Below are 25,381 nucleotides of genomic sequence, written 5' to 3'. Positions count from 1 at the left end.
CCCGGCGTTTCCCGTGGGAGACGCTTGTGATTGTATGATCAGTATATTTTCAGGTAGATATTTTCGCAGACCCCGCGAGGTGCGTACTTAATTACGAATGTTTTAATAACGCAGTTACTATCGTGATAGTAAATATTGATAAACAATATTATAAACGCGCGACAAGGTTAAGTTTTCTGAAATTACCAATAGCAGCCTTACAAGTTACAATAAACGAAATTGTATTATGACAGATGGCGCCACTGTTGTATTTTTGCCTACATTTCCGGTGGATTTTCCTAAAATTTTCTTTCAAAAAAACAGAGTCCTGACAATTACGAACACAACAAAAAAAGAATCAGCCAAATCATTCGCGTAGTTCTGAGATTAGTTGCCGTTTCAGAGTATATAAGTTTAAAAGTAGTTTCACATTTATATAGTTAGATAAGTAATTACAATGAATACACTAAAAAAAAAAACCAAAAATGTAATATTTAATTATTATTATGTTTTTTAGGCAGTAAAGCTGGAAAGCGTACATTCCGGCCGTACCAGATATTTAGTTGTAGTTTCTTGTATAAATGGAAATTGTCAAGAGGAATCCTGCCTATTGGGTCTTGACTGTAACCAAAGTACTACTATTGGACTGGTGCTTAGACTTCTGGCAGATACCACAATCACGCTGGATGGAGATGGGTAAATACATTTCAATATAATATATATAATTATAGACGATACACACAACTAATAGGTAGGTACTTACTATGCATTTAGAATTTCAACGGTATATTGTTCCAATTTTGTTGTCACTTGTATTCATGATAAACTTGTATTAAAACAAAAAAGTTTATTTTGATTAATTATTTTCTGGAATAAATACATGAAACTAGGTGATAAAAATATTTTTCATTTCAAATTCACATATTTTAGAAACTAATTGTTAATTTTTTTAAATATTTTTAAAGAATTTAACTAAACTTTAAATTATAAAATATAGGGAATACCTACCTAAAGCTTTTTTTATAGATTTTAACGTTAAAATAAAATAATTGTAGAAACTTTTTAAAAGGTTTTTATAAGGTATATAATAAGTAATTACTACTAATTATAAGTAATAACATACTTATAGTGATTTTTTAAATTTTAAAAAGAGGTTTCTTAGAATATACTATATATTGAAGTAGAATTAAAATTCATAGTATTATTCGGTTATACATTTTAGATTTTGAGCAAAAACTAAATTGATTTTACATTGATGTGATTTTTTTTTGTGTCAATCATCACTTTTGGGACAATAAAAATGTTTCAATTTTCTTCAACAGGATGTTTTCTGGTAGGAAGGTAAATCTAGTTGGTATTGGACTCTAGAAGGTCAAAAGTAAAAAATCCCTAATAATTTTCAAAAGCGCCAGGAAAAACAAACAAAAAATTAAGGAAAAACTGAGATTTTTACGCGAAACCAGTTTTCGATGAAATCAATTCAGTATATTTCTAAAAAAATAACCGTACATAGTCAACATTTGACAAATTATTTAAACGTGTGAACGGGGCTTATAAGCAGGGCTTGAAACTGATTGAAATAATTTCGGTTTCGGTTTCCTAATGCAAATATAAACATTCAGTAAAATTTTCATGTATATACAGTTATTCGTTTTTGAATAACAATAAAATAACAAAACCCCTACATGAGAAATAGAGTGAATATCCAATATTGTAGAAATATAAATTTCAAACGCTCATAAAATTTTTACTTTGATTTGCTATAAGGTGACAAACTTTTGAAATATTGTATTACATTTTCAACTCTTAGTTTTAAAAAAAAAATAAGTACTACCCTTTTTACTTTTTCAAAGTTCATTTTTTTTTTTTAATTTTTAATAGCCAGGTGTCTTTTGCCTGGAGGCATCATCGGTTTCCAGCTACATCCCCGTTCCTATATTGTACAAAAAAAAAAATAACGATAAGGTCTATGGTTTTTATTACTTCCATCTCGACAGTTAACGATCATGCTCATAACCTACAACAATATTGTTCTTGGATAACTTTCTTTTATTTCTTCATTGGCTATATGTGATAAATATTTTTTTATTTTTCAGAGGATTCAGCGTTAGCGTATGCAGCCGCCAACATATTTTTAAACCAGTCTCTGTACAAGCCATGTGGTAAGTCAACGTTTTACTATAAAATTCTACCTATATACCTACTCGTAATTGTATGTGACAATTGTTAAAGAAAATATTTCTTTTCAATTATGATAGTACGCCATCGTACTAATAAAATATGAGCTCTAAATATACTTACCAAAAATAATTATAGCAATAGAGTTGAATAGTTAATAATATATAAGATAAATACGTTATAAAATGTACGTATTTTATAAGTGCATGAAATCAAGCCGTGATTAAAATTATTTTTAAATAATCGCATAAATAAACAGTTTGAAATAATTAGTATAAATTACTATTATACAGTTATACAATAATAATAATTATTTATTTCTTATTAGTTAATAGTATAACACCTTATTGTGGTCAATAATTTCACAAGTCGTATAACGCAGCGGACCGATAACGATATAATACATTGTATTATCACATAACTAGGTGTCTAGGTATACAATTTTCGTATAATTTATGATACGCAAATCCACTGAGTTTTATATCTCAAATTACGATTTTCGACACATTTAATGTTATGCTATGTATAGATGGTACAGTCCCTAAAACTACGTTTCGCTCGGTATGCTCCACTGCGCAGTTAACGGAGAATCTCTGAGGCGGCAGCGGCACAGCGTGACACGGTTCCCAAATGGTATTATTATGTAATAGTGATTCAGTCGTGAGACCAGATTATTTTGCAATCACCATTTTGATAACAAAACGGAAAACAACTTCTACACTCGTGTTTTAAATGTAGTAGTGGACTTATGTTAGAAAAACAATTGAACAATACTGCATTTTTGGAAGCCACTCTGCAGTCCACACACTTATTAGTTAAGTACTAGTGTTTTACTCTTCTTTGATTATGCAGTGCGATAAACTATTGATACTTTTCATATTTAGGATCATTGATTTGTCATATTAGAGCAAGGACTTATGAAATAAAAAAAACATGTCTATAAACTGGTTTTGCGGAAAAATTCCCGTTTTTCTTAAATTTTAGATTCTGAGCTTATAACTTAGCTATAGTGAATTAATGTATTGTATTAACAATGATGTGTGTTTTTTTTCTGTCTATCGTCGACATTTGTGGTAGTAAAAATGCTCAGATTTTCAACATCCGCATCTTTTCTGATAGAAAAGTGAATATAGTTGGTACTTTTAAGAGGTCAACCATTCCCATTAGTTATCAAATACGTCGGAAAAAACAAAAAAAAAATGTTAACATTTTCGAAATATTTTGACTCTTTTTGAATTCTTTATTTATAGCTTCGAGAAATTTTTCGAATTTTATAAAAGATTTTTAAATTATTGCCCATAAAACAAAACACTTCATAAAAATGTTTGAAAATTTAACGCAAGGGTCCTCATAATATTCTTTAATATTAGTTAAATGTTATTAAAGATATGTGCACGATTATTTTTTAGTTTTTACATGCATTTTAAGTTAACATTTTGACAAAGTTCATCAAAATCCCGAAAATGTGCAAATTATTTTTCAGTTCGAAATTTATAAAAGTCTCCTTTTCATAGCTAATATTAAAACTTTTAAAAGAAGATTCCCAACAAGTTTTCTACCTTTGTAAAAAAAAAAAGTTTACTGGAAAGTTACGCTATCCGTAACTTCGTTATGCCATTAGATATTTTCGATTTTTATTAATTTTTTTTTGTTTTTTGTATGCAATGATTTATCACATTTATATAACACATTCATTACAAAGTCTAATGATACATACTAATTCACCTTTTTTTCTCCACGCTTTTGAAAACTTATGAGCGTTTTCCATTTTGACTACCCAAAAGTACCAACCAGATCCAATCTGCTACTAGAAAAAAACCACCCTCAAAGTTCGTGTATGAACGAAAAATAAAAAAGGTGATTAAGTTGATGTCGCTCTGCTGTACAGTAGGTTACAAGTGGGTTACTGTAATGGATGGTGTCAAATTTTAATTCAATGATATAATATCATTGTATAAGAACAACTATTCTGAGCGAAAATGGTCTGTCAGCCTATGATATTACCAAGTATATTTGATGGTAATATTGTGAATAAAATAATTTATATATAACCTATTTACGTGGAGCATTGTTTTAAATTTTCAATCCTTAGCTATAAAAGTTGAACATTTTATAAATTTTTAACGACAAAATAATTATTAAATTTTAAATTTTAAAATTGTGCCTATGTATTTTTAATATTTTTCAACTGCTATTGTAACAATATATCAGGAGCCTTGCATTAAATTTTCACGCTTTTTTACCCAACAAATAAAATTTTATTGATATTTATAGAAAAAAAAACTAAAAAAATTGAAAACTGACAACGTCCGTAAACAGCTCAAAAAGGAGTCAAATTATTTTCAAAATTTTATCTTGTATAGAAAATGCTAATACAAACATTCAGTGAAATTTATAAATATCTACATTCATACGTTTTTTAATTACAACAAAAAAAGAAAATCATTACATGAGAAATCAAATGTTGTAAAAATATGAATTTCAAACGCTCATAAAAATTTTAATTGACTTTCTTGTAGACATTTATTTTTTGATAAAGGTAGACAATAACTTATGGATAATCTTGTATTCTTGTATTACATTTTCAAATCTTAGAATTAAAAAGAAAAATTTTTATGAATTCTCAACTCAAAATAATTTGCTAAATTTCGTGATTTTTCCGTATTTTGTCAAGATTTAACTTTAAATGCTTATAAATAAAAACTGTGACTAAGGATTAAATTTTTTTTTCATCTGCCTTTGAAACAATAACCTAGGAGCCTTGTATTAAATTTTCAAGCTTTTTTACCCAACAAATAAAGTTAAATTGACATTCAAAGAAAAAAATACTAATGCAATTGGATACTGAAAATGTTTCTGAACATGTTAAGTTGTAAATAATACAATGATTGTATTCTTACTGAACTGATTAGTTTCTAGGAAAGTAATAAATTATTTTGTTGGTTTTAATATTTTGTTAAACTTTAAAATAAATGATTTGTTGGGTATATCATGTTCCGTCGTATAGTGAATATTATATATAGTTATGTGGGCAGTACTAAAATATTAAGTCCTAATTCCGGAACATCTATTTAACCGTTTTAATATACTAGGATTTTTTTTATATTTTTGATCGATTTCAATATGTATATAGAAAAATTTATGTTAAACAGTAAATAATACATAAATATATTGACGATTGAAGGCTTATCATTTATTAGGCCGGTGGGGGGTGGATCTGTAACGGGGTACTAGTAAAATAACATATAAATGATACACAGCGTTCCCGTTACATATATCACTTTCAATCGCCAATACCTTTGACATTGTTCTCTCACCTGGTGAATGTTTGCATTAATGTATTATTTTTACAAAATATATGATTTTTAACAATATAATATACATAATATTATAATATTATTATAGGTAGGTACCTACTATAAATTAGAAAATATCCTCTCGCAAATAATGATTCTTAAATTAACCATTCTGTTTTTATACGTTCCTTCATATCAATGAGTATTATTGATGTTTTGATAAACTGACTTTTGTTCGATGTATATTACAATAAGGTGGTGGTAACTACATGTCAAACTACATGTCAAACTTACATGTCAAACGAAAAATAATTTTCTCACGTGTTTATCAATTTCTTTATTTTCTTCTTGTATAATAACTCAAACACACTCAACACTAAATCGTTTTTTTTTCTCTCATGCCATTAGAAGTAGATTATTACATAAAAAAAATTATAAGTAAACAGAATAATGAGGTATCTGTTGCAACGCCATAGACTTTAAAAAAAAATAATGATAGTTGCTATCATTTTGTTATGTCAGTAAATGAGTTAATTTACCACGTATAAGCTGTAGGTATATATAGTTGGTTAATAGCATCATAATTATATTATTTTCTTGTTAAACAAATTACAAATATTATACTTATGAAAACGCTGAACATTTTTTTATACTATTATTATGAAACTCAATTGTATTATCAAATACCTACCATGTAATTGTATCATACATTTTTCAGTTTTTTATCGGAAATAAATAAAAACTAAGAAATTGTATGCTTGTAAAATAATGTTCAAAATGTTTTAACAAATTGGTCGGATTTTGTACGTTTTCCACTGTTATTTAGGCATGCATTGTGTGACATATTGTTTAGTTTAATTTTTGTTTTTAAAGAATTCTTGGAGTCTTGAATCAAATTTGTTTTGCTATAATTTACAAACAAAAATCAGTTTTTATCGTAATAGGTGTAAAGATATGGTATAATTCAACAATTTGTTTAATAATAATCAACTTCGTCCATATTATACTGTTCGTATATGTATTATATTATTATAACATTCGATTCTTCCTATAATCCTATTTATCGCAAACGATACTTAAAAACAAAGAAATTATCACCATATAATGTAACATATTCCAAATCTGTATTTTTGATTCTGAACGAAATGATAACATTTTCTACACGCCATAAAATGATCAAAATAGTTAGACTCTTTAATCCATAAACAGGCGTATAGAAAAATTTGGGTGTTTATTGTTTTTTTTTTTAAAATTATTGTCGATAAAAAATGTTTGCTTGGCCAAAAAACTTGAAAACTTCATTTAATGTTCTTCATATGTTGTTGTTACCTAGTGGAAATTTTAATAAAACGTGCGTAAACTCATAATTTTTTATGAGCTCTTTAAGTTGGAATTTTGACAAAATTCATCTTTGATACGATATGATTCCTTATAAGTTATAATTTTTCCTACATTTAACCAAAAAAAAAATTAAATACAAAGTCAAATTAATTTTCTAAGAACTATGATTTTTAATTCCCACGTACCTACTAACCTAACCTACAAGAGAGCGGTACCCACTTGCATCTTTTTATTTTTAACATTGTGTCAGTTATTATACAGATAAACAATTTTTCAGCGTTTTTGTTGGCCTTTTATCGAGTAATGTTTGTAAAATGTTGTTTACGACGTTATTCGGTTAAAGATGTTTAACTCGGAAAAAAATACTTAGGAGTTCCCTATAATGTGCTATTAGATATTATAATTAATAATAATCATCGATTATACTATATTTGTATTTGTAGTTTAACTTTGTAATATTTAAGAAAATGGATAATTTCCTAAATAATGTCTGATTATAATATATTAATAGTTTTACACAATCATAATTTACAAGTTGGTTTGTTCAAAAAACGAAGTAAAGATTACGACACCTAAAAGGTATTTATTCCAATATTCCTTGCGCCTCTTGCATACATTAACGATGAAATGTTATGCATTATGCATAGTATGCAAAACATCAGTGGCACATAGATTAATAATACTTGAAAAGTTTATGTACATTCTACACCTGTCAGCTTTGTTTTACTTATTTATTTCTCTGCTATTTCAAATAATAATCCTTAGCTGTTGCTTTAAATTATTATTTTTTTAATGTCTTATGTACCTATATTATTTAAAAAAAAATGCAATGTATGAACTTGTAGATTAGGTATATAAAAGTCTTAAGAACTTGTTCACTCATTTGATCAGAAAATTATTTTTTCGTAAAAAACATATGTATAATGTATAATAATATATTAATATAGGCACTATAATAATAAGAAACTAACGTGCTACGTGTATCGATATGAAATTGTTTTACTCGAGTTTAACGAACTTATTATGTTCAACAATAACTGCAAACTATAGGTCATTTACACTTCTATGCTATACTTGTATCATTTAGGTAATTTTCATCTGGGTATTTGATTGTGGTTTTGCAAAAGAGTAGAAATAAAAAAAAATTATAAACCTCATCCGCTCAACGATTTGTGTAGAATAAATAATTTTAGCTGCACAGAACCGACAAACAGTCGTTATACCTTATATGGTATGTTACATACGTGATTCCGTCTCTTTAATATAATAGTAGTAATAATAATGGTAGTACCTACTATTAGTAGTAATAGTAATAATAATAACATCAGTAATAATGATGAAGAGTGTTATCTCGACCGAACACAGTGGTTTGGGGGTACCTGAATTTACTCCATTTATGGACGTCGGCACGTCGAAGGTACACCTCACTGCCCGTGTGAAAATCACCGGCACGTCATTCGGCGGCCGTCTTGATTGACAAGTGATGATTATAGAAAACAATCTGTTGGAAATTTAGTAGTTAGATTTGGGTATATCTTATACAGGGTTATTCACCAACCTCCATTTTTTCCTTTAATAATGATTTTATTCAAATTCTGATTTTTGGAATTTTTAATTATACTTACAGACAAAACTTCAAATTCTGAATTTTTTGTACTTCCTAAGGAGTGCATACATTATAATAAAAACTTCTGTTTTTCAACTGGAATCCCCCCCCCCCACCCACCCTCCTTTTACTTTACATTATTTAGTGGACAATTTTTTTGCAAATATTGATGTACCTTATTTTAATTATTTGAATGAGTAGTTTCTCAGTTATTATAATGATTAATGTTTATTCTAAGGATAATAGTCCTTCAAAATGGATTTACAAAAATATAAAATAAAATATGTAATATTGTGGATTTAATATTTATTATACTTGGACCATTTTTATAAATTATTAATGTTGATAAATTAATATTCTTCATTAAAATTTTCAAATCATCATGTCTCCTATTATCCTTTGTATAAAAAATCTCAAGAATATTAAGACTTGAAATATGGTCTTTAGGGCTTAAGCATCTTTAAAAATTCCAAAAATAAGATTTTGAATAACTACATTATTGAAGAAAAAAAGGGGATGACTATGCTTGATGAATTATTTTAACTTATATATTATTAAAACCCATTATATATAATTCGTAGGAATGTTGTTTATTTATTGATTTATTGTATGAGCATATTTAATCAATATTCAGTATCTCAAGTTTCTATTAGGGGAGGGTCAACAATTTTAGGCCCTTGTGTAATTTCCCATAATTTGTTTTCTATAAGAAACTAGTAGAGCCTGTAAGGTTTTTAAAAATTTACCTTTGGTTGACTAAAAAAATAATTTTCATATCTAAATAGACTAATCAAAAACAATTTTTAAGCAATGTTAAATTTATTTAAACCATACGTGGTGGAATTTATATTTTCAGTGTCAGTAGCATCAGATTGAGTTGTAAGATTTTTTTTTAGCATTTATTAGGCTAGTAAAATAGTAAATAATACGTTTCATTATAATATACTAACACAGTCATCAATCAAGTGTCATGCAAATAAGCAAATTTATAACTTATTGCAAGTAACATTAAATTTGAATATTTATACAATAACCACACATCAGTACCTAATCGACTAATCGCTAAATACCTCAATACCTCAATACCCATCTGATCCACGAGGCCGAGACGACAGCCGTCTATTTATATCCATGATACCTATTTACGAGACCTAATATTTAATTATAAGAAAACATTTTTTAAGAATATAAAATGTAATATAATATTTCTATACATAGGTGAGTTATATACTTATATAATAATCAAAATCATAATAAATTATATTATCGAATAGGTACACATATAGTTACCTATCACAATAGATTAATTAATGTGCATAAACTATAATCATAGCATGTTTTCTGATACTTAGTTAAAATAATTTAAATTAGAATTTCGAGGGGCCCGGCCCACGCTGGGCCCCCCTGTCTACGTGCCCGAGTATATTATATTGCGAGATTTTATTATTTTATGTTCGTTAAAAATAATCTAATTAAAACGAAAGTATAGGCACACCTATAGAAGTTATATTTTGAATTTCTCATGTTGTACGTTACCCGAGTGTAATCGAGATTCGAATCAACTGTGGTGTCTGCCATATGGATTATGCCGACTTCTGCTTATTAACGCGTGCCTAGAATATGTATTGTAAAAGCCGGCCAAACTATCAATTCGTATACAATAGATTGCATGTCATGCGAAAATAAAACTTAAATTGTAAAATATATTGTTTGATAAGGTATGGTTACGGAGCTTTTCTATATGGTGATGTATATAATATAATAACAGACATATTAAACAATATAAACGTATATGTATAAATGTATAATGATATAACGTACCACGTATTATATATCTAGACTAGCAATAATTTAGATTTTGAACTTGATTGTTTCACAAAAACATGTTTGTTCAAATATGTAGTTTCTATTGACGACTTAAATAGTATATTGTGTGGCAAGGGCGGGAAGTGAGCTATTTCAGTCGTGGGCGACGTGTGCAGCACAAGCTGTAGGCAAGGGCCGCATTTCACCCAAGACTGAAATTGCTTTCCCGCACGAGCCACACATACTATTTTTTGTTACGCCTCTGCGTTCATTGATCGCGCCATCACGGCAAAGGTAATTCTGGCTAGGATCTATGCAACAACCAGACTATTCTATTATTATATTAAAATAAAATAAGAATAAAAAAAGGTGGGTAAGTGGATGTCGCTCTGCTGTACAGTAGGTTACAAGTGGGTCACTTGAATGGATGGTGATAAATTTGAATTCAATGATATAATATCATTGTATAAGAAAAACGATTCTGAGCGAAAACGGTCAGTCAGCCTATGGCATTAGTGCATTACTAATATATTTGATGATATTATTGTGAATAAAGTAATTTATATATAACATATTTACGTGGAACCTTGTTTTAAATTTTCAATCCTTAGCTATAAAATTTGAACATTTTATAAATTTTTAACAACAAAATAATTATTAAATTTTAAATATGATACATTTTGTCAAAATTCGATCTTTAAATCCTTATAAAAAAAAATTGTACCTATGTATTTTTAATATTTTTCAACTGCTATTGTAAAAATATATCACCTGTCATTAAATTTTCACACTTTTTTACCCAACAAATAAAATGTTATTGATATTTATAAAAAAAAAAAACTAAAAAAATTGAAAACTGACAATGTCTGTAACAGCTCAAAAAGAGTCAAATTATTTTCAAAATTTTATCGTGTATAGAAAATGCTAATATAAACATTCAGTGAAATTTTCAAGTATCTACAGTCATACGTTTTTTAATTACAACAAAATAAGAAAATCGTTACATGAGAAATCAAATGTTGTAAAAAGCTCGTAAAAATTTAATTTGACTTTCTTATAGACATTTTTTTTTTTGATAAAGGTCTTAAATCTTAGATTTAAAAAGAAAAATTTTTATAAATTCTTAACTCAAAATAATTTGGTAGTTTTCGTGATTTTTCCATATTTTGTCTATTTTTGAACTTTAAATGCTCATAAAAAAAAATTGTGACTAAGGATTTTTAATATTTTTCTAATGTCATTGTAACAATATAGTAGGAACCTTGTATTAAATTTTCAAACTTTTTTACCCAACAAATAGTGTTTTATTGACATCCTTAGAAAAAAAGACTAATAAAATTGGAAACTGAAAATGTTCCTAATTAGTTCAAAACAAATCAAAATATTTTGTAAATCTTATCGTGTACAGAAAATGCTGATATAAATGACCAGTGAAAATTTCATGTGTATATGTTCATTTGTTTTAGAGTTACACCAAAAACCAAAATCGATTTTGTAGAAAACCGATTTTGCGTAAAAATTCCTGTTTTTTCTTAATTTTTATGGTGTTTTTCCCGGCGCTTTTGAAAACTATTGGAAATTTTAAATTTTGACCTCCCCAATGCACCAACAATATTCACTTTCCCATCAAACAAGATACTGAAGTTGAAAATCCAATCATTATTTCGACTACTTATCGTGTACACTGACACAAAAAAAAAAAAAAAAATCATTGTAAAATCAATACATTCATCGTTTCACTAAGAATCTAAAATGTAATGAAGGCAATGGTAATGCATTATGCGGGGATGATATGCATCAACCAAATTATTATACGAAAACAATATTTCATGCAAGAAAAATGTTTACGCGTCATGCAAGGAGGTTATAATATGAATATAAGACGTAACCAAAAGCTTATGTTTTATGTAGTGTATGAGGTTTTATGTAGTGTAGATTTTAGTGTCTGTTTGTTCAGAGAATACCCGTGTTATCTGAGCTCAGTACTCTTGGGGATTCCCACTTTACCGCCCGCTGGACAGAAAAACATCGCTTTCCAACGCTTTAACCGTCATCGAAAACTAAACTTTCTATGCAGGCGTGATAAAAATTTCATTACGCATTGTCCGCGTTATCTACAGACTACAACCCAAAGTCTGACATTTAAATTTCGCCCTGTCACAATTTGATATAATATAGATATAAGGATTTAAAAAAAAAATAAAAACTGGATTAAACGTAATCTTTACTTAAGTCATCTGAACTTAAGGTAACGTTTATTTTTAAATAAACGTAAATGACACGATAATACGTTCATAAACCATACCATATACCAACGTATAAACGTGTTCGAATATTGTCATATTTATTTTTATCCCAACGTTTATTATAATTTAAAGTCATAAATACACACATTATGCATAATTTGTATTTGAACCTCAAAAATACCGAATTTCTTAAAGAATATTTTTGATATATATGGCTAGAACAGGCGTAGTTCATTGAAACGATGAAAATGTTAATCATATAGCAGAATCAGTTGCGTCGATTACCAGGTTCCTATTATATGCTATTACTGATACATACGTCATACGGGTGGATGCAGATCGACGAAAATATGTTGAAGTAAATAACTTCGAAATTATTTCTAATGGAGGCAAACTTCTTATGCACGCATCTATAATCAGAATTAAATTAACGATTTATATACAGAATCGCGATTCATCAGTATACCAGTAAGTATACGCATTATGTGGTCGCAAAAACAATTGTTATATATCTGCGTTGAGTCTAATTTTTGCGGCGCACGATCTCTTCCGTCGTTTCTCCTCCACTGCACCATGGATAGCAATATTTCGGATTTTGATCATTCGCTGCCGTTAGAAAGTCGTCGTGACCATTCTGGATGGGATTCTACGCGCGCTCATCGTGACTGGACGTCCACCGCGCGTATAATGTGCACACATGCGTTCGCACGAAAAGGATCTATTATAATAATATTATTATACATACTACACTTATCGTTGGTATATTACGAAATTCGTCGAGCTCATCTATCTGTCTTCGAGCGCGTACCTTATTCGCGGCCTTGATTGCATTGATCTTCGCGCGCTCGAACTACTCGCGCTGAGAGAGGTTAATCTCGTGCGTGCACTACAATGTATCTAATGTAATATTATACACACTACACGGGTCTGGTACTATCGATCGACTATGCCATCGTGTCACAGTTTCCAACTCGTCTAGGTACTAAAACAGACCGATTTTCTCGGTTAAAATATACGGCCGTGTACATAAAGTAGGTACATTTATGTTATGTTGTTTATATTTACTATCTACGCATTTACGATATAGATAGTACCAACCGATATTTTAAAATTAAATAATGTTTTAGTGCAATGGTTCTCGTTGTCCAGTTATCAGCACCACACAAGCCCTAAATTCGTTACGATTGTCTTTGTCCGTCGTCGTCGTTAAACATAGTATATTATTATATTTGGAACGGCGGGCGGAGCTAGGACACCGTGTTAGTAAAGTAAGCGGTTTTCATCGGTCGCCGATGTAGCACACCGCGCAGCGAACCAGTTGTGGCGCGCGCGCTTGTGTTCTTATCGCGATATTATAGTCCTCTGTGTGTATCCCGTTAACCGGTTCGGTGTGCTGGCCGTCGCTCGTTATTGTATACGTCTTGTCCTATCTTTTACCCACCAATCACCTTTTATAGATATAACAGTGCATAATATTATACATTACATGGGTAGATAAATAGATATTATATATTGTATTATTATTTTATTGTATCCTAACGAAAAACGCCGCGTTCCCGTACAGAGGTAGATACTTACACTAATTATCAGGCCCTGACCTCTGCATCGTCCGCGAGCTTCTCCGTTGGCAGCATCGTTGACGACGATTCTCATCTCCCGCCAAACATTTAACGCGTTGACTGGGTCGGTCTTTACGATACATAATAGGAGACCTACTAATCGCTGACAGTGCCAAAAGCCGATACGAAAAGTTCGTCAAACCCTCGTGACATATCACAATCTCTAAATAAAAAAAAAACACTCCCTCGCCCTTCCCAATCGATCGTTTTCTCGTCTCCGTCCATAGGTGTGTGCGGCTGTATAATATACTAAATTAAGAACGCGTTAAAATTAGCCGAGAAGGACGGATTAAATACCGTATTATTAATATATATTAAATGTACGTATATCATCGGTATCCCGCCCGCGCCGCCGCCGCCCCTTCGCATATACTTAAATGGGCCTTTGGCACCGATTTTTATACGCTCTGAAAAGGTCGGTTACTGTTGTTTTCAACGCTTTCGGTAACCCGACCGCTATACTATTATATATATTATATTTAGGTCTAATCTAGCCTTTGCCCCCACTCCCTTTGGATGTGCGATATATTATAACATGTGTATTATGTAATACCATAGATTATAAATTGTATAGGTAATATAATATTATAAATTATATTATTTATAATCAATGCAAATACCCAATATATACTAAAATCATATTTATCGTCTTTCTAAAAAAAATGTAACCTGTCCTTCCGATTTCTAGATCCTCGCCTGTGTCTGACGGTAATCGCGTTGGATTATTATTACGTTACGTTGACTGAATACGCACTCGTCAACAAAAACATTTAGGTTACCGACCCAAAATCAAACCGTTTGAAAAATGAAAAAATATGTATCTACTGTGACCACTAATCGTTTCAAATAAAATATTAATACGCGGGGGACTACGGACGACGCAATTATACCGTATATAAGAACATAAAACATTAGGTACGAACCGTGTAATATACCAAACGTATTATCACTGCTAGCTAGATGACATTTGATATATACTACAACCCTAAATCTATTTAATCCCCAATATTTTACATAATAATATGCATATTTATTATATGCCTAGGTAATAATATATACGCGCAAATATCTCGTTGACTTGTCTTACACAATACGATTTTACTTCGTTGAATATATTACATCATTAATATATCCTTTGTACTACTCGATATATAATGTATTCTATACCTATATTATAATATGTATATTGTATAATATATATGCGTGTAACCTACGCAATACATTCGTGATGATAATTTTTTTAAGTTCAAAGTATCATCTATAGTGGTGTTTTTCTAAAAATATATATGTTTTTGCTTAGTTTATTATTCGAGTAGGTGCATCTTTATGAATAATATATACAATATTTTCATCACACTCTCGATTTTACGTTTTTTCGTGCTATGATCAACACTCGCTTCTGTAGCTGATATTGTTTGCTGTAAACATCTTTCGTTTTCACTGGAGTCGTGAATCAGCTGTACGGTTTGCGTCTAATTAGGCCCATATATTCACTCGACCCAGTTTCGTTGAAATGTCGATATGTTTGTGTTGAATGCACACTCCATCCACACACACACACACACACACACACACAATAAAACTATTGAATAATGAATACTCAAAAAATATTAATATTTGAATTATTGCTAAAGTTATATATTTTTCTAATACATTGCACTACAGTATAATATATACTGCACTACAACAGTAGTCGTGTGTAAATTAAATTGAAAAAAAAAATATTTATCTGCTGAACCAATCGTGGGTTTGGTATCGTGTCCAATCTTAAAAAAAGCCATTTTTCATCGAGGCCCCACCATTAAAATGCGATTATAGTGGCGCCTGTTTTTCGCGACGTCTACATACATATACCACCCCTATACACAATAATCCACCCTCCATAAACTTTACCCCTTTTCAGTGTAATAACTGCGGCGTGTACGGATTTTACGAGTACATTGGCTTTTTCCAATTGCTTATTATGTAGAACCACGCGCTCCCTGTTGTACATGAAAAGCAACTATATATACAGTAAAAATACAATGTACATATTATAATAAATTGTATGCATGTATGTTGAATGTATGTACAGAGTGATTCTTTTAACAAAGACCTCTAATTATTTCAAAAAGTATATTATGATAAACTCTTTTTGTAAATGTTGAATAATACATATAATTTATCATTTTATTATACTAGCCCGCAGTTTATTTGTAAGTGAAACCACGATGGCACTATTTTAATATCAAGTAACAACATTAAATTTAAAATGAGTTTAAATATATCTGTAATACGTTAAAATGTTATGATTTCATTAAATTTCAAGAAGGTAAATATTTTTTGGAATTACGTTGGTTCACTGTTGAATGTATCATTACGTATATTATAACGTATATATAACCAGGTGAGGCGCGACGAGAACATCATTTTGTCATAGGGACTTCCAAACGAAATATATATAATACAAACAACCGTTGCAAGCTGCGACGACAATATATTATACAATTCGTTCTTGGCGTCGTATTATATTATTATACTTATTAGTTATTACTTATTACTATTATTATATACTTCTTATGTAAGCATTCCCAATTTCCCGAGCGCGACACAAAGAGAAGACATACGTGTCCTGTTTTATCTTCCTTTACGATTATTACGGGATTCCATTTATATTTCAATGCATTGTCGGCGTTTCACGTCCGAACGGCCATGAACAGAAAAAACTTTCAGATAACAAATCAAAAATGTTTAAATGTATATAACGTACGCACTTTAAGAACTCTATAATATAGTATTATATAATAATTAATAACATTATGTATAATGTATTATATTATATTGATCAAACCATACGCCATTCGTCACGCGCTTGCACCCGAAGGAAATTCATTTCAAGAATCGTTGAGAAGCATTATTTATTTACAGCGCAGGACGTTGATACTATATAATATTCATATATTAATTGCCGCGTTTACGACTGCCATCATCGGATCACCTAACTTTTCGCTAAAATCATCTCGTCATCAGAATGAAAACAACGTCTTTAATATTTACACGCTGATTGCAGATGTAAACTGTATAGGGTATATTGTCCATCGTTTTTAAATTTTATTGTTCTAACATCTCGGTATTTAAATCGCCTTTTAGTATAAATCTCGACTATATTCGTATTACCGAATCGATAAAAAAATGTATTGCTCCTCGTCGTATATATAGGTACACATGCTGCAGCACTGCAAAACGGTTATACGCGTTTTGCTTGCGTATAAAATATAAAAGAAAGTTATCATGATTGAAAAATATTTTAAATCCCGTAAATCATTTAACGGTACCATAGCAAAATCATACGACCAGAACGACGAATACCGAATGTACCTATATAATATATATCTATATATTCTTCAACTGCAGGTTTGAAACTAACTGTTCGTTCCTTTTTTTTCGTTTGAGATTGAGATTTTTTATTTCCGTAAATATTCTAATCTGTGTCAGATTCTCCATATAACGTCCACTCGAGGCCACTCGGTCCATAACCTACGAAACGTTAAATAACGTATAGGTACTTACGAGTGACGAGTGTTACGTAGTTCTCCATTGGTTTTCCTACTACTGCAGTACATTGTATAATGTGCACAATATACCTATATACATATATTATTGTAAGACGGCATACATACGTCTTGTTATATATATGCAGGATGATCGATAATTGACTACTAATTTTAAGTCAATTATTGTAATGACAACCGATATTTTGTTATTTACTAGCCTGAAATGATACCTACTTTTCTAAAAATGTTGATGCTTGTACATCATTTATCGACATAATGCGTATACTTATATCTCAAATATGAAATGAACATTCTTATTTATAAGTATTCCAAGTTAGATGAGCGGAGCGTGTAATGGCAAGGGGTATACTTTACCTACTATTGTACTAAACACTCAAAAGTTATGGTCCATACTACTCAGTTCTCTCTAGATAAAATATGGATTTGTGCATAAAAAAAAAATTGTGTTATAATATATACTCGAAACTACCTATATAAAAAAATTTGTTACGCAAAAAATTACTTTGAAAATTAGTGTAGCCAACTTTAGTTAGAAAATGGATTATCCCGCTATATACCTGCAGAGCGTATAGGCTGTACAATATACTTATCTCTATAATATAGGTATCTATATTATACATCCAACGACTGTCTCAACGCTAATATACGCGCGCGTCCGTTTGTCCGAACCTGTTCGGGTCTAAATTAAATGCGCCATAATGCACGCGTGCAGCATCTACAGCTCATGCATTAATCATTTTACTGGTCGGCGTATATTACGCTGCAATCGTACTCGCCGTTGTTCCCTTCAAGACGTCTGCCAAGTACGTATATACTAATATATTTTTCTCGGAACGAAAAAAAACGCAATCGCACTATTATACTACAACTTACACGAGACCGTATGTATTGCTTATATAGACAAGCTTATCTCCGGCGGCGGCTGCAGGAGGAAAACGAGATGACGGGCTCGACAAACAATATCATATAAAAATAATGTACGTGTGCGCGCCCGCGTTTATGGCCACTAGCCAATTCGGAAAGAGACGTCCATCGGCTTTCTCTGCGTCCCTCACAAGTCGGTTATTATTTGATTTTTTGGCTTTACGCACAAACAATAAAAAGTGTCTAGTCGTCTCGCTGTACATTGCGTATTATATTATACCCACGAGAAAGAAAGCTGTTTATTTATTTAAATTTTAACGGTTGATGAATCGTAGTGCTCTTTTTCGTTTTGTTTTTTTGTCTCCGATGATTTATGATATTTTGACGATTCGTTGTTATTCAAACTTCATGCACAGGTGTACTGGCACCACAGTTGACTATAGAGTGTGTGTGTGAATGTGACGGCTTTTATTCTTCGATAGGCGCCGAAGACAATAGTTGCAGAAGAAACGATTGTGGGTTTCGCCGAACACTTTCATGTATACTCTTTGATTGTACTATTATGTTCGGTTGTTATATAAAAGAAAGCACTTGCCTATACCATATAATATGCTAAATATGAAGAACCTTACGTTTATGAATATTGCAGCGTGACACGATATATTATAGTATCTATATTATATTATTATATACTACATACCTAACCACATAATACCTATAGGACATAATTAAAAAATAATAATTATATAAATGTTTATGTTTGTTTATACAAGACTCGAGCACCGAGAACAAAACTCTTGAAACGGTAAACTGTACTAAATCTTGAAAAACGGCCAAACATTATTGAAATGTTTGCACTTTAGCAGTCGTTTTGAAACTGTCAAAACGCGATCTCGATTATTATTGTAATAACGTGACAGGTGTAGTACCGTAGGTACTAAGCACCTTAACGATTATTTATTTGTCGAGTACAAACTCTTTAACATATTCAAAATCATAAATATTCAAATCGTTTTTTCGATATTGAAACATTATAAAATAAATTATGGTTAAATATTTATAATATTTATATATTTTGATGTATAGTGTGTTATAATAAATTTAAAAGCGGCCATTATAAAGTAGAGATGTTAAATTATAACATAGGTATCTTAGCATTTGATTCAGTTTTTTATGGTGGGTGATGGATATAGTTAATTCTTAAATTGAAATATGTTTTTTTAACAATTGTCATTAGATTTAAAAACTTATAAACTTTAATAATTTATATTTGATATTAATTTACGTATAATTTTATTCCAGGTCAGCTCTCCAATCCTTACATCGGGTGAGCGCTCAAGCCCGTGAACACAACTTTTTCGAAGGTGGCCTTACCCACGATTGGATAACGCATTACGAAAAACAAATCTCCTCCGACCAGTCATGTCTGAACGAATGGAACGCTATGGATTCGATTGAATCGCGTCGTCCTCCGTCACCCGATTCACTGAGGACAAAGTAAGTCTGATCGCCTATAGTTTAACAATAACTATAATTCTTGTCGAGTACTTTTATTTATGGCACGCATTATTCATCCGTCGTTACTTATAGACCCAGCGAACGCGAAGAAACTGAACGCGTGATACGCAGTGCCCTGAAAGAAATCATGATGAGCGTAGACCTGGATGAAGTGACGTCCAAGTTCATTAGGGGTCGTTTGGAGGAAACGCTAGACATGGATCTGGGCGAATACAAACCGTTCATCGACCAAGAAATGCTCACCGTGTTGGGCCAGATGGATGCGGCAACGCGAATATTTCCTCACGTTTACCTTGGTTCCGAGTGGAATGCATCGAACCTCGACGAACTCAGCCGAAACGGGTATAATTTAAGCAGTACTAATAAAAACAATACACATAGTATGCTATGATATCGAATCACCTATATACTTAATAGTTAATGATAATACGCATCGTATATTCGTATATATATTTTCCTAAATTAGAGGCGAGTCACGTGTTAGAATACCGACTTGTTCGATTATAAAGTATTCAAAGGTCACATATTCCGATATTCGAATCATAATTTTATAGTTATTGAAGTAACCCAAATTCAAACATAAATACACACTACTGGTTATTTTTCAAAGGTGAGAAAATGAATGAAAACAATTATCTAATTAGAGTACAGGTAATTAATCATTAAGAACATTAAGTTATAAATTAAAAGTAAACAAACAATAAATTTAACTCTAGAAGCTTAAAATAAGTTCATTCATTTTTTTAAAATTATTATCGTGGTCACAATAGACCTAAATTAAAAAATCTATTATTACGTCGAAAATAATAGTTTTAAAATTTTGTAAACTCATTATTTTGGTGAAGGTTTAGAGAAAATTTAACAAATTAGGAGACAACTCAATCACATTACAACTATAGTGGGTTTTTTAATTGTTTAAATAATAACTGAACATTTTGTTAAAAATTCATCCTATATGCTATTCTTTTTAGTAGTATAAACTAATACAATATAAATTGTATGTAACCCTCGACTACAATTTATAATTTGTAGAAAAATAGACATCATGTGTAAAAACCACGAACTAGATAGTATGATTTGGAAACGGCGTAACTGTGTAAGTATTAAAATGTCATTTGTTTGTTTTTAAGATACATTGTTAAATTAATATACCTAACAGTTATGAACTTAAATAAACTTAATTTTATGACCACCTATACATTTTTGTTTAAAATAAAATATGGTATATGTATCTAAAGTGGTCCGTGAAAAATTGTATTTTTTTTTTAAGCAGTTTCACATTTTCAATAAATCAGTAATATTAATTTGTTTATTTTTATTCAAAATTCATTGTGTACAACGTAATTAAATAAAATAATAATTTATCAGTTAGTTTTAACTACAGTTAAGGATATGTCATTATTTTGTATCAACATAGTTTTAACTTAAAGTGTTATTTTTTAAGTTAACTGAAAAAAGATAATTTATTACATTAGACACTTTAACTACTAAGTTAAGTTATTAAGTAAATCATAAAATAAACTATAACTATTAATACTAGTTCAGATAAAAAGTTGTAAGAAATTAAATTTGGTTTTTTTGATTATAAATTCGTTTTTAACTGTTAAAATATACACCTAAAATTTTAATTTTTTTTAAATACCTATAATCGAACATTTTATATTATTGGAACATTTGACATTTCAAACACCTTATATTCGAATAGATCCAATTCGAACAGATATGTTCCCCGCCATCATAGCGTACCTATTTAAATATATATTGTATACATAAATTATGTTTCGCCTTTGTTTTCAGTGTACGACACATACTGAATGTGACGAGAGAAATCGACAATTTCTTCCCTGGCTCGTTCAACTATCTCAACGTTAGGGTGTACGACGATGATAAGACTGATTTATTAAAGCATTGGGACAACACCTATAAATACATCACAAAAGCCGAGTATGTTGAACTCCCACTCATTGTATAATATTATAATATCAATGTCATTGTGCTCAACTCGTGTTTTATTTTTTCAGACAAGAAGGCTCTAAAGTCTTGGTACATTGCAAGATGGGCGTCAGTCGCTCTGCGAGCGTCGTAATAGCGTACGCTATGAAAGCTTACAACTGGTCTTTCAAAAAAGCGCTCGACCATGTTCAGTCCAAACGCACCTGCATTAAACCTAACAAGCATTTCATCCTACAGCTAGAGACTTATCAAGGAATATTGGCCGCGATGAAAAACCGCGAGAAATTACAGCGATCCAAATCCGAGACAAACTTGGTGGCCACGTCAGGCCTCATCACGCCCCCAAATTCCCCGAAAAAGGCTTTGGACACCCCTAGGTCCCAGAGCGAAGGTGACAAAGACGCCACGCCACCAGATCGGTTAGACAAAGAAAACGAACCAGTCGTGCCTAGTCCGCCGACACGATTGATGCCTCCAAAGTTATTAGACATCAGTGGATACGATTTAATGAAGTGCGGTGGAAGACCAAAGTCATGGTCACCAGAAAATAACTTTGCCACTGACATTTTAACCAGCTCTAGTGAGTTAATATATTTTTGAATCGACTGTTTTTAATAAAACAGTTTTCTTCGTTATTCCTTTACAATATGTGTTCAATTATTCCTAGTAAATAGGTAATATAAAAACGAAACCAATCAATGTGTATAACACAATAAATGTTTCTACTTAGCTATGTCCTTTATGCATTCCTAAACCGTTCATCCGATTGCGATGAAATTTGGTACATAGATAGATTAGACTTTGGGGAAGAAGATAGGCTATATTTTAAATACGATGTCCAACACGGGGAGCTTCTAATACGGGGATTTTGAGATTTACGATGGAAATTTTTGTTTATAAATGGTTGCTATTGGTTTTAATAATAATTCGGTCGGGATGGCTTTAAATTAAAATATAATATAATTTAGGTACAGTAGGTACACTTAAAAAGCCATTGCTTCCAGAGTGAGTTACATCCAAAAGGAGTTGAACAATGTCAATAATCACAAAAACCTAACTATAACAAAGCATGCTATGTCAGCTAGTACTTCCATAAATATACATTTTAATTAAATAGCTTAATACTTTATACGCTTTTCGGTACTACTTTGACTAAAACATATATTTTCTATGTGTGAAATTATATTTATATTGCCTTTTTGGCTCAAAATTACACTACACAGATTCAAAATAATCACAACGCATGTTGTATGTATTTATTATTTTGTACTACTTTTAATATCAATTTTAAAATATTGCAGACTTCATTAATATATCATAATATGTTACTAAATCATTTAATGGCCTAAACTATATAATGGATAGAATTATTGCATTATCATCGTCTTTAAAGCGCTCGTGAGAATCATTCGTATTAAGAAAACCAAACAAAGGTTATTAAGTCATTATATGCAATTTATTGGTATCTAAAAAAATAAAACGCGTCCCATAAAAACATTAGGTTGTGCATATTTATAAAAACCACAAATTTATGATATTTTTGGGAATTTAGCCACCAACTTTGTTTAATTTTCATAAATGTATGTGTGTATTTGCAGCGTTATTGTCGCAATCGTTGGAGAAAATTAACACGGATAAAATCACTGTCGAAGTGGAAGTAGAAGTACCGAATATTCCACCGGCACCACCGTTGCCTCCATTCGAAGCCCATAAGTACAACGTCAGTGTGTTCATGCCCTGCGGAAACGGGCTGAGATCGTATAGTGTGTCGCAGAACAAAATCGTTCAGTTGCAACCAGCTACACCACCACCCCCCAGGTAACGTATATTATTATACAAGATCCGTCCATAACGACTAATGAGTATTAGGTTTTAATTACTATATAAATTTTATTAGTATTAATTCCTGGGATTTTTAATAGGTAATATTGTTGACTTTATCTAAAACTTTCGAAATCATAAATAAATTGTATACATTTTTAATTTTTCTCGAATATCCAAGCCCCTAGTAGTTGTCATAACTTATTTTAATAATGTGGAAAATAACACGTTATCTATAGAAATACGTTTAAAAAGTAATTTTGTTGCAATTGCGTTAGTTTAAATAAAATATAATGAAATTACTACAGCGTTACTGTAAAAGTAATTTATAATTTGCGTTACGTTACTACCCAACTCTGTATATAAGTAGATTGTGGGTATATTCTATATATATTTTAGTAGCTATAGTATATATAATATATATATAGCATAGATAGTAGATAACACTGAAATATCTTTTCATAATAAAATAATGATAATCGTCACAGATAATATTATGTACAATAAACGAATGCATAATTATCTGTGATAATCGTCAGCTACTCTGTAACTATTCCTGCCGATTTCAACAGTGCAAGCGGTCCAAGTTGGAGATATTTAATTCTACACTGTTGTACGATGTTCACTCGCTATAATACTGACTGCTTTTATTGAAAAATCTCCTAGGACGATGAAAGTTGTAGATTGGACAGTACCTAATATTAAAAATATGTACCTTATATTTATTAAGTTGTTAAATATTTTATTTATTTATTTCAGCAGGATGTATTTAGTATTATATGTGATCATATTATAATAAGTAGGTATTCGAATTATCTCTATTTTTTTTTAGAAAAAACAATACCAATTTAATTTTTATAAGATTTTTTATTGCCCTCCCTCCCCCCTTTAGAAATACTGGCTACGCCACTGCCGGGTATTGCCGTATAGATGAGTGTTAAAATATACAAAATTCGTAATTATATTAATTTATTTATACTTCCTATGTCTGTGGTGCATTCACTGTGTAATCCTTGATGGGGAAAAATATTATATTATACAATATACAGGTTTATACACCAAGTTATTCAAATTCTTAAGACTATTTGTACTACTTAAAGAGTTTTTTGCAGTGGAGATACAAACTTTTTTGTTTTTAAAATAAGAACCCACCTTTTCCGCTGTAAATTATTTGGTGAATAATATTAGTGATGAGTCTATCAACATTAATAATTTGTAAAAATGGTCCAAGTATAATAAATACTAAATCCAACATTACATCTACTTTATATTTTTGTAAAACAATTTTTAAGGATTATTATACTCATTGAATTCTATTACCTGAGGAACTATCGTTCATGTTTGAAATTAGGTAAATAAAAATTGAAAAAGAATATTAATCACTAAATAATTTACATTTTAAAGTATAGAGAGAGGGGGGCAGGTTCTCATTTGAAAAACAGAAGTTTGTATCACACACCTCTTACAACACCTACCAGTACCTCGGAACACTACTTAAGTAGTACAAAAAAATTCAATAATTTGAAAAAGTGGTCTGATTATTATTAAAACTTATAAAAATCATTATTAAGGGAAAAATTTGGGATGAGATTTTAGGAGA

General features: G+C 30.4%; 1 protein-coding gene across 1 annotated transcript in view; it reads left to right on the top strand.

Annotated features, from left to right (window-relative positions):
- The window catches only part of LOC132940523 (protein phosphatase Slingshot), a 67,233-nt gene that overhangs the window by 39,350 nt on the left and 2,502 nt on the right, over window positions 1–25,381 (top strand). Inside the window, exons 4-10 of the mRNA XM_061008182.1 lie at window positions 497–675; window positions 2,076–2,141; window positions 19,792–19,986; window positions 20,080–20,349; window positions 21,805–21,951; window positions 22,029–22,540; window positions 23,559–23,778. Of these exons, the coding sequence (XP_060864165.1) occupies window positions 497–675; window positions 2,076–2,141; window positions 19,792–19,986; window positions 20,080–20,349; window positions 21,805–21,951; window positions 22,029–22,540; window positions 23,559–23,778 (1,589 nt within the window). The remainder of the gene's footprint in view (window positions 1–496; window positions 676–2,075; window positions 2,142–19,791; window positions 19,987–20,079; window positions 20,350–21,804; window positions 21,952–22,028; window positions 22,541–23,558; window positions 23,779–25,381) is intronic.

This window comes from Metopolophium dirhodum, chromosome 3 (genome assembly GCF_019925205.1).
Source record: "Metopolophium dirhodum isolate CAU chromosome 3, ASM1992520v1, whole genome shotgun sequence".
NCBI classification, from domain to species: domain Eukaryota; kingdom Metazoa; phylum Arthropoda; class Insecta; order Hemiptera; family Aphididae; genus Metopolophium; species Metopolophium dirhodum.
This window is presented reverse-complemented; position numbering and strand designations above follow the sequence as displayed.